The following is an 11,665-nucleotide window of genomic DNA, read 5'->3' on the forward strand; positions in this document are numbered from 1 at the left end:
TTCACGATTTGGGTCCGTCTCCGTCCGGAGCTCGCGTTCGTCGTTCATACCTGGTGCGTCTTTGCCTTTCTTCCACTCCTATCGCCGTGATTAACAAGTGTGAGGTTGGAGTACAGCGTGATTTTTGCATTTGGGATTAATGCGTCCATCGTCTGCTTTTCCCCGAGTGCTAAATCTATCGTTAACTCGTCATCCATGGCTTGTTCTTCCCACTCGGATTCATCGCTTAACAGTTCCGTAGCCAGTGGCTCTTCGTTGTCCAGTTGGTAGCTCTAGGCTTCGAGCTTTCGTTGACGTGTAACGCCACATTAGATCACTTATGACTGCCGCATAATCGCTGACTCGACGGAGTCAAGCCACGGTGGACGCCTAGAATTGTTGTAGAGATGGCATGATATAGGGATTGATTAACATTGTCGAAGTTGAGAAAGGAAGTGAGAGCTATGTTTCGAGTCCGAGGAAGCTGGGCCCGATTCTCAGAGCCGTTCAAGTTTCTTCGAACCGCATCATTCTCTAGCAATGCTAAAAACTCTTCCAATAATTCCACGAAGAACGACATGATCATCCGCGATGAGAGGTATAGGCAGCTGGAGAATCTTGACTTCATGACTGCGGCAAAGATGCTTTTCACCGACCCTCCAAAGAAAAAGAAATTTGGGTATTGCATTTATTTCCAAGTTCTTTTTTTCAGTCTCATTTGATTGCTTTCGTATTTGACTCTCACGGCAAGGTTCTAGGTCACTGAGTTGTGGTTCGTTTGGGACTTTTTTTTTGTTCCTGGCTTTGGTTTCTCTGGCATTTTGCTGAGTAGCTTCATTTCAATGCCGATTCTTGTGCTTCTTTGGAAATCGGAACTAACTATTAATCCGTAACTTTCTTTATATGTGGTAGAGCATTCGTTTTTTTGAGTTATCCTGTGTCTTTTTGTATGTGAGTATCATGGCTAGTTTCTGTCTCTGGATTCGGTTTGTTTGTTCTTTCAACTCTGCTCTCTTTGGCATTTCATAGAACAGCTTCATGTAAGTGTTGCTTCGGATCTTACCTGGAAATTGGAACTGAAATTTACTTACAATCCCTCACCGTCTCCATCGCAATACCTCTACGTGCATCTATATCTTTGTTAGCACGTTCAAGACTCAGGCTGCTCAACCGAGTACACCGAAAAATCTGTTTGGTGTCTGAATGGGAAATTTTCTATTTGCCACTGATGATGATCATTGGTCAGATCTCATTGTGTAGGTTCAAAGGTATCCACATTGTGTGCATGGGTTTTATTCTTCTGAATGCTTGGTTTTCTTCTTGTTTGTGAAATTATATTGAAATAAAACGGGGAAAAAACTATGTTTGGTTCTTTACTTAGATTGACCTTGAGTTGAAACGTTGCTTGGCGTGTATCAGATTCTGTGATTAATTAAGGAGGAGACCAATCCTTGACAACTTTCATTCTTCTTATCAAAATGAAGTTGATGAGCTTTTAAATGAGCAAACATATTAGATCTTATGCTGAAATCATTATGGGGTTTCAATTATTATTTTGAGCTCTCAGGATAAAATGTTTATCAACAATCATAAATTATTAGAAATTACATGGCTACTGCTTGCTACCCCATCAACATCTGCCTGTGTATAATAATCGAATTTATTCTCACATTATTGTTCTCTTTCGTGGTCAGGCTTGATTTCCATCTTGTGCAACTTTTCTTTGCCTGCTTGCCTTCTTTAGGTTTGAAACTGATACATTTCACTTATATTCACATTCATTAGATATTTTTCTAACTTCTAGTGATACCGTCTGAAACAAGTACTTTCTTGCAACAGCTGTATATTTGGTGGCTCAATATGCACGTTATGATATGAAGATAATGGAGGCGGTATGTATTCTTTCCTTGTTATCAATATAAAATTGACATGAAGTTCTGAACATCATATAATTAATGTGAATATCCATTGGTAAAATAGTGATAGATATCCATCATCTTAATGCCCTTCGCGTTTACCATTCCAGGGATTTCAATACATTATATGGGAACCCGTAACGATGAAAATGGACATAGATCAGATTACAAGACTTGAGATAGAATTGTGATGCAGTTGCTTGTGGTTCCACTGTATAAGCAATGCATATTCAGCATGTTACATATGTGATGATATACGGATCTTAAATTTGTATCAGTTATTGTTTGTTTGATCTCTTCCTTGTTAGTTATCCGCACTAATCAGAGTTAGGTCTTGGTTTTGAACTAAGTAGTAAAGCATGACCCAATTTTTTGTCACATTGACTGTGTCATTATACCTAGAAAACGATCAGAGGCACAACAATTCATATAATTATTTTGTTAGGCTTCTCTTTTAACAATGGATTATCCTCCGAATCATTGCTTAGGAAGTGGAGCAGAAAAGGAAGCTAAGGGATGAAAAGGAGGCAAAAGAAAGAGAAGAATTAGAGAAGTTAAAACCCCCTGATCCACCGCTTCAGGAGGTGAAAGTCAGACTTGACAAACTTGAGGAAGCAGTGAAGGAGATTGTGGCTGAAACAAAGAAACAATCAAGCAGCAACCTCCCTCAAAATCATGTGAAAGACGGTGAGAAAAAGCATGCCAAATCTTCTTCTACAGAAAGCGACAAAAACATTGCTTTACCACCAGATAAAGCTGTGGAGAAAGATAATCTCGGTAAGCCTGTTAAGCCAAACCCAGAATCAGGCCAAGACAGTCCAAAGAACAAAATGGCAGCTCCGAAATCTTCCCTGGGTGACCAGAAAAGCCAAGGTAAAGGTGGCGGCGGCAGTGATTAAAGAACCAGACCGGAAGAATTCAGTTAGTTGAATTGTTCACCAGACTTCCTAGTAGCTTGGCTTAGATTAGAAAACCATTTTCGTGGTTGAGCCAAGTTGATTCGGAGTTGAGCTGTTATTGAGCCGAAGCCCAGAATCAGATTGGAACCTAGAATGACTTTGAGGAAACTCCATGTTTTATGTTACGAATGATTGAGAATGAGAGGTAAAATTTGAGACTGAGATTAAAAAAAACTATTAAAAGAGTATTTAGTACGAGTAATTGGTTGTTACATGGGATTCGATAAACTCATAGAAGTGGGATTAGAGAACGCTATCTCTGCCTATAGGTATTCTTTAATTCTAAGTACATGGGTTTGTCCAATTGCATGTAATAAGTAATCTTTCATACCAAATACTTTTCTAATATATTTTCATTCTCAATTACAATCCTTACTTTTATTTTCAATGCTTCGTATCAAACGAGATCTATTATTTTGGACATTACAACCAAAAAAAGGTTGAAAAAAAAAGATTTAACCATGGCAGGGTATGAAGTTATTTAATTGAAAACTTCATATATTATGGCATATCATATTGATAATTGAAGTTATTATGGTATTATGGCATATTATGTTGATAATTGAACTTATTATGTGTTGGCAAAATAAAAAAAAATTATTATGAATTTATTTGATATATGTCATATACATATAATTCTTTTATTAACATTTTAGTTAATTATTATGTCATCTTGATGTTGGTCTAACAAATTGAATTATAAATTGAGACTTACTAATTTTTTCAATTTGACTTTCTGTCTAACATTTAAATATACAATATATATGTATTACTACCTTCGGTCCTTAATATAAGATCCTATTTAATTTTTATTTTGGTCCTAAATATAAGATCCCAATACACTTTATCTCTCATACTACCTCTGGTCCTAATTATAAGATCTAGTTAACTAATTTGAGGAGATTAAAGAAAGAAGTTAAATTAGTTATTTGTAATAAATATGTATTGTTTTTCCTAAAATATCCTTACTAATCAACTATATTGGCTAGAACTACAATTATTAGAAGGACTATCTTGGAAAAAAAATACATAAATATGAGAGACAAAGTGGATTGGGGTATTATATTTAGGACCAAAATAAAAGTCAAACATGGTCTTATATTAAGGACCGGAGGTAGTATTTATGTTTTTTTTTCAAGGTAATCTTTTTAATAATTATAGTTCTAGCCAATATAGTTGATTAGTAAGTATATTTTAAAAAAGACAACATCTATTTATTACAAATAACTAACTTAACTTCTTTCCTTAATTTCCTCAAAATAATCAATTGAGTCTTATAATTAGAACCGGAGGTAGTATATTGCAAAAATAATTTAGCATCCATAATTAATATATATAGGTACGCAATTGTTAACGCAGTTTATTTAACACACACATGCTCGATGTGTTATGTTTGAATGTTTGATATACCATGCGTGTGAAGAATGACCAAAGTCACACACATAGTATATGCCCTAGCTGGTTTTTTCTTTTGTTTTTTTTTTTAAAGTGAAAATTAGGCATTTAGTTGACATGTTTGATGAAATGGATTATAATACACTGACTAAAAGATTAAGATGACAGAAAAAGATGACGTGGCTGTTTATTTGGGTGATAATGAGGATGCTAGCATGTGAGATGATTGGGATTCTTCGATGACATGGCCAATAATGAGGACGATGACGTGGAGTGGTCTTTGACATGTTGGCTGACGATGAGCCTGCTGACCAGTGAGCTGACTAGGACTTTCTGCTCGTGTGGGATTACATGGAGAATGACTTGGATACGGACAAGTCCCTACTAAATTGCAACATTTTTTTCGGTGGCGCGTCTTAGACCAATGGATCCATCTGACGGTTCCTATTGAGAGACGGGCTGTGCGGGGGATTCAGAAGTGTTTGCCGCTCAAACTTCCAGAAAAAGACAAAGGTTTGAAAACTTTGTGGCAATTTCCTGGTAACATGCTGAATAGTTACCGTTAGTTCCACTAAAATCAAATACAAGGATGCAAATTTCCATCACCACTGTCCAATCCCAGTTCGTTTCCCAAAGCTTTTCCAAATTTAAACTTCCGTTCATCATCACCCACTCCACACAATATTCCATGATCCTTCGCCCTTGATATTCAAACTTCAGAGGGACCCACCTACCCATCATCTGTATCTGTCTATCACTCTCTCTCTATATATATATATAATTATATATCCAATGATGCGTAGCCGTTATTAAATGCTTTATCAACACCTGGTTCTTTCCCCACAAAGACAAAACTCAACTGCTATTCCAGTTCATGGAAGATTATGATCATTCTCCTTTCTCGTATTTTTCTGTCAGGTGAGGCAAATCTCCCATATCACCAAATCCCAGAAACGTTTAAGCCTTCATTGAATGAATCTATGCACCCTGACTCAACTTCAGAAGTTTGAATCCCTGCAATGTCAACTCTTCTCAGATACTGAAGCTTTTCCAACTAAATCCCATAAAGTTTGATCATTTGAATCATTTCTTTGGCACCCAGATGATGGATGGTTGCAAAAAATCCTCCACACCGGGCCAGTCATACAATTCTCTCTATGTCAATCCCCTCACTGAGCTCAGGCATGGCCGTAGCTGTAGCCACGACTATGGCCGTTTAGCTAACAAAGGTGACGACTTTGAAGATTTCGCTCACCGAAGCACGAGAATCTTGACGGATAACAAAGAGAATGCGACGCCTAACAAGAAAGAAACTGTAGCTTCTTCTGGTGATGACAAGGAAAACGCAGTGCCCAAAAAGTTCTCGAATTCTAGGTCTCTGTCCACTGATAGGATCTTGAAGCCTACTTCGCTTCAGTTCTGCATGCAAATGAATGATTCTGAAAAAGCTTTTGGGTCTAAGATATGGGATCGTTTTGATTTGGAGAATTCGAGCTCTCTGAATGCTTGGGACTTTTCCGATTCTGAGGCAGCTCCAGCTTCATCGTGGTCAACTCTGCCAAATAAGTGAGTAAAAACTTTCCTGGAAAAAAAATCCAACTTTAGGCTCGTATATGTCGGTTTTCTGAACTTTCGTTTTTCAGTTTTGATGAATTTCTAATCCTCTGAGAATCTCAATTTTACTTAGAAGTTGATCCCTCTTTGACGAATTTATGTCCAGGTCTTTGGTCTGTAGACCATTGCCCGCTGATGTTGGAAGATGTACATGTGTTATTGTGAAGGAAGCATCGCCAGAAGGACTGTCTGGAGGCACATTGTTTTCTCTTTATACCTATGTAAGATATCTGTAATTATCAGACAGTTAAGAATTATGATGGGCTGTCATTCATATAATCTAACATGCACGGTCAAACGCGAAAGACAGAAAAACTTATTAGATGAGAGTGTTGGCACTTGGTGCAGTGGCTGATCTTAGTATCCTTAAACTTGGGACATGTCGCATCATGATTGTTGCCTACATTTCAGTCAGCAGTGTCAAGACTGTTATGAGTGCTTTGCAATGAAGTCATAAACTCATAATACATCGAGTGTTAATATTCTTACCTTTAGTTCCTTGCATATATACCTTAAACCTTGACTTCAGGGCATGTTAACATTCTAGGAAGGCAAAGGACGGCAGAATAGGAAACTGGCTGTGGCTTACCATAAGAGGCGAAATGGGAGGTCTCAATTCACCATAGCTCAGAATGTAAAAGGACTTTTGTCCAGTTCAGATGATAGTTTTCTTGGAACAGTGATAGCCAACTTCATGGGTTCAAAATACCACATATGGGATCAGGTTCAGTCTAATGCCCTCTTTCTTTGAAAATTGCAGTACAGGATAAAATACATTTAGAAGCCATCTGGTTTTATCTTTGATTCCATGATATATTTAGTATAAGATATCATTTTGGCTTCTGAAACTTGTATTACAAATTTTTGTGTTATCATTCACTGTCTTCAAGCATTTTAGATGACACTAAATGTCTTTTGAATAATAGGGTATTGAATACATACATCTTAGATGCTTCCTGACATCTTATATAGACCTCATTTGGAAACACGATTTGAAGCACTTATAAGCACGTCTCATATATGCTGAGACAATTCTTCTCACATGCTTATCTCATATTATATAAATCATGATTGAAAAACTACTTACAAGCCATTCTAAAGAGGCCCATAATCTTACTTGTGAACTTGTTGCTTGTAGGGATATCGTCATGATTGCTGGGGTAAACAGCCAAAACCACCTCTTGCTGTTGTGGCGTAAGTCCATATCTTCATCTACAGCAGCCACTTTGAGGGGGTCATTATTCTCTGCTGATCCGAGAATTTATTGTCTTCTTTTGCAGATTCATCCCAACTATAGCAACATGTACAGGAAGTTACAGAGGCATGAGGGCATATGTACCCAAACATCAATCTATGTCACTGAAGAACACAAGTCAGGTTAGCTTAAAAGTTTCTGTATTAGTTTGAGGTCCTTCCCATCATCACTTTGATGCACTAATAATTTTCTATTGCAACAGAAAACCTTAAAGACAATATCACCTATATTCTATTTCCATTGTCCAGTCCAATATAATGGCATTCTTCAAGTCCAATTTGGTTGTATTACAGGTACAACATATCAAAGGACTGCCAACAGATTGGGAGGAAAAGCTGGACAAAGTGCATCAACTATACTCAAGAGTGCCAATTTACAACAAGGTATGAGGCTAAAAGGACATTTTACTTAGTCATGTAGCAGTAAGACATTTGAACCTGACCAGTTCCTGTTGGTTTACTTAGATTTCAAAGCAGTTTGAACTGGACTTCAGAGATAAAGGAAGACCAGGACTTCAGATCCAGGCATCAGTTAAAAATTTCCAGCTCACTTTGGAGGTATAACAGAAGTCCTAACCACAGGAGACTGTAGTTCAATTGAGAGTTCAAAGTGATTGAACCTGATTTTTTGACCCACCCATCTACCTACCCATCTGTACGGCGTGCAGGTCTTAGAAATCTAAAAAATAAGATTTTTTTTCCCCCTTAAAACTAAAAAGAGAAAATGACGGAAGGTGAACGGCATGTTAGTGCAGATGCACATTTTTTAACCCCATGGTTGACCATGTTTAAATAACCTCATAGGAGTAAAGAACATGAGTTAGCATTAACTGGTCATTTCACTTCCTGCCATTTTTCTATGCAAAACAATCTCATTGAGTTAATTTCAACATCTGCATGTAAATTATAAATAGACACTTGACGTTGTTAAATTTTCTCATCAGTCATATGTATTCTCAGTTTCTCCCTTGTAAAAATTTGTGATTCAAAATGAATTATTAAGGATGGAGCCCTTCATAAAATATAACCAAAACTAAGTTGCTGTTTAGCCTGTAACTGAGATTAAAGAAGTTTTAGTTGACTTTGTCCATGACGTGGCCAGGAGAATGGGAAGCAAACAATTCTGCAGTTAGGCAGGGTGGCAAAATCAAAGTTTGTTTTGGATTACAGGTATAAACTAATCACTTTCAATTTGATGTTGCCTATCAGAGCTTTCTGGCTTGAAAATTAGGCTTCAATTTGGGGATTTGAATAAAGCCTTTCGGCTTAAAGTTTCTTTAAGCATGTTGGGCCTAGACTTATGCTGTTCATCTTCTGCTTACAAAGAAACAACCAGTCTGTTCTATGTAATTGTTACCTTTTTCATTGACATTAATTTAGTATTTGAGTTGGATCTTTCATAATTAACCCACATCAGTGGGATGTGTCTGTGAGTATAGAGATAGCTTTGGACTGCCACCCGCTTTAGGTGGTTTTGCCCAATCCCATAAGTCTATTTGGCAAAACTTTCTAATTGTGCAATTTGTGCAACTAGAAAGAAATACAATAATAAGCTGAATTCATATTTCTGCATATGCTTGGTTTTGCACCAAACCTGAATTCATATTTCTCCATCAACTTTGCAGATATCCCTTGACAGGTTACCAAGCATTCTGCATATGCTTAGCTTCCATTGATACAAAGCTTTGCTGCTCAGTGTAGCCGGCCCGCAACGCCATCACTTTTGTTCAACCTCTGAACACAAAAATGGTTTTTTTTTTTTTTTTGGTTGTGCTTTCAAGTTGAAAGTTAGGAAGTTAAGAAATGGCTTATGGGTTTCTTAGAGTTCAAAATGTCTATCAGTTTCTACTTCAGGAACTTCGAAATTAAGCAACTTCATGCATCAAATCTTTGTGCTCAGTGATCAGATTATTTCTTTCAAGAGTTATGCAGAGTTGGTTGCCATTATCTCTAGATCTGAATGGTCCTCTCAATTAGACTCTGAAGATATTCTTTTGAGAAGATATGATCTATATATAGATCTACATTCTCTTTTGTAAGTGGAACTGTGACTTGGATGGCATGCGTAAGAGCACTAAAATCTCAAAGCCAAAAAGCTTTACATTAAAGTTAAAAAAATGAGCTTTGAATAGGAATATTCATGGAGCTTTGCTCTTTTATCTTGCTGCTACATTGAAGCATGCATCTGATCTGAGAGTGGAGATTCCAACTTTTTCAGTTGCTTTTATTTTTATCCTGCATAAAGCTCACCCCCACTTGGCTTTGAAGTGCCTTTTAAAGCACTCGTTTTGAAAAATTAGCCGCTTGAAATGAAATGGTCCTTTTGGTCGTTAAAGAAAGGTCTAGAGATTTTTCTCACAATCCACACACACCAAAAGTTTACAAGCAAAAATAAAGAAATAAGCTTTTATGTTCTAAACTCTAAAGGATTATTAATAAATAAAAAGTGAATAATAAAGTTTAAAATTTAACAAAAAGTTTAAATATTTGGAACATTTATATATCAAGAGTCACTAACATTTTTTTCCCACAAAAGGAATTGAGAATGAACTGACACAATTCCACAGTAGCAAAAAGAGGGAGGGGAAAATGGGAATGACACAGAAGGATCATGAAATTAAAGAATGGCATTATCCGACTGCGAATTTATCAAAGAAAGAAATAAATGGACGAAAATGCCTTTACTTGGTTAACACATTCTTAGTTGTAAATTCTAAAAATTTGAAGATTGACTGCAAAACACTCATGGAAACTGAAAGCTTACTGTACAAATTGAAAGGTTAATTTTAAATAGGTGTATTACTCCTTTGATCCTAACTGTAATAGTTAGTAATGGAGTTAGTTTAGGTCCTAAAGTAAGACCTTAATCCATCTTATTTATCACATTTATTATTATTTTTAAAGTTAATTATCTAACTTGAAATTGATTATGTAATACTATATAGGAATATTTTATAGAGATTATGTCAAATCTATTAGAATTAAGTAATTTATTTTGTTTTTATAATTTATTTAAACAAGTTAAGTAAATCTTATACTACCTCCGGTCCTTAATATAAGATCTCGTTTGACTTTTATTTTGGTCCTAAATATAAGATTCCAATCCATTTTGTCTTTTATATCTATGCATTTTTTCTCAACGTAATCCTTTTAACAATAATAATTCTAGCTAATACACTTGATTAGCAGGGATATTTTAGGAAAGACAACATTTATTTATTACAAATAACTAACTTAACTTCTTTCCTTAATTTCCTCAAATCAATCAACTAGCTCTTATAATTAGGATCAGAAGTAGTATTAAGGCCAGTAAAATATAAGATTTTTGTAAACCTAAAAAATATAAGTCTGAAAACAACTTATGAAAACCTCGTTGAAATGACTGATGACCTAATTAAAGCATTTAAAAAAAACATTTAATAGTTACTGTAACCGATTGAATTTCCAATTCTTACGACTGAGTTTGAGTTTCTGAAATTTATACTCCTCCGTTTCTTAATATAAGACCCATTTAACTAATTTGATTAGATTAAGGAAGTTAGGTAAGTTAGTTAATTATAAAAAAAGTGACACATTTTTCCTAAAATACCATAGCCATCTTTCTTAATACCCCTCCTCTCTTTTATACTTAATTATAGTTGAAGGAGTATCCACAGGGGTAATTTAAAGAAAATTGATAAATATGATGAATGGGTCTTATATTTAGGACCAAAACTAACTCAAGAATTGGGTCCTATATTAAGGATTGGAGGAGTAGTTACATTTTCAAGATTTACAAAAAAAATTATAATTTACAACTAAGCTTCTCATTTTGAGTTTATAATTGAATTATTAAAATTTGCAAGTAAGTTTCCAATATTATTTACAACTGAGCAATGGGGCAACACGAAATTCTATATGCTCCTCCGACCTATTTTGTAGTTTTGCAGTGTAATGGGTATTCTATTCAGAGATGAATGATTATAACAGTTCAAATGTATTAACCTAATTTAAACAAAATAATTAAAATCTAATTTAAAATTAAAGTAAATTATAAAGAGTTCCAGGTTAATTTTTTCTAGAATACTACCTCTTGTCCTTAATATATGAGCTAGTTTGATATTCAGTTTGGTTTTAAATATAAGATCTCAATCTATTTTGTCTTTAATATTTATCTATTTTATTGTCAAGTAATTTCTATAGTAGTTGTACATATTAAAGAGTTACTATTAATAGGTGATTCAAACACATATGATTAATAAGAACATTTTAGAAAAGATAACACCTATTTACTACAAATAATAAACTTAACTAATTTTTTTAATCTCTTCAAATTAATTAACTAGGTTTTATAACAAGGATCGAATATAATATGTTATTCATATTAGTGGTAAAACTTAATTAGAGAATTAGTATATGTACATTTAATCAAAGAAATATATCTAAATGAATTTTAGTTCTGACTGAAAAATTACTATTGTAAAAAAGAATTACATGTAAAAATACCAAGCCAAATTAATTTTAAAATTTACTATTGTAAAAATAATTTACATCTAAAAATATTAATTT

The 11,665-nt window shown here is 34.9% G+C and overlaps 2 protein-coding genes across 3 annotated transcripts; both read left to right on the plus strand.

Annotated features, from left to right (window-relative positions):
• Positions 1-4,477, plus strand: LOC114724271 (uncharacterized). Its single transcript, XM_028910592.1, has 5 exons — positions 1-658; positions 1,674-1,723; positions 1,819-1,871; positions 2,384-2,999; positions 4,464-4,477. The coding sequence occupies exons 1-4, from the start codon at positions 444-446 to the stop codon at positions 2,792-2,794; spliced, it is 729 nt and encodes a 242-aa protein (XP_028766425.1). The 5' UTR covers positions 1-443; the 3' UTR covers positions 2,795-2,999; positions 4,464-4,477.
• A 247-nt stretch (positions 4,478-4,724) lies between these two features.
• LOC114724272 (tubby-like protein 8) lies at positions 4,725-8,980 on the plus strand. 2 transcript variants are annotated; one of them, XM_028910594.1, is made up of 10 exons: positions 4,725-4,762; positions 5,168-5,815; positions 5,970-6,084; positions 6,411-6,587; positions 7,002-7,057; positions 7,144-7,240; positions 7,412-7,501; positions 7,583-7,675; positions 8,220-8,287; positions 8,743-8,980. In XM_028910594.1, exons 2-10 carry the CDS (start codon positions 5,352-5,354, stop codon positions 8,816-8,818), a joined length of 1,236 nt encoding a protein of 411 aa, XP_028766427.1. In that variant the 5' UTR covers positions 4,725-4,762; positions 5,168-5,351; the 3' UTR covers positions 8,819-8,980. The 2 variants fall into 2 exon arrangements, with proteins under 2 accessions (XP_028766427.1, XP_028766426.1); XM_028910593.1 differs by lacking the exon at positions 4,725-4,762 and having other exon boundaries at positions 4,929-5,815.
• Positions 8,981-11,665: the final 2,685 nt, after the last annotated feature.

This window comes from Neltuma alba, unplaced genomic scaffold (genome assembly GCF_004799145.2).
Source record: "Neltuma alba isolate B1F8T4 unplaced genomic scaffold, ASM479914v2 tig00012184_pilon, whole genome shotgun sequence".
NCBI lineage: Eukaryota > Viridiplantae > Streptophyta > Magnoliopsida > Fabales > Fabaceae > Neltuma > Neltuma alba.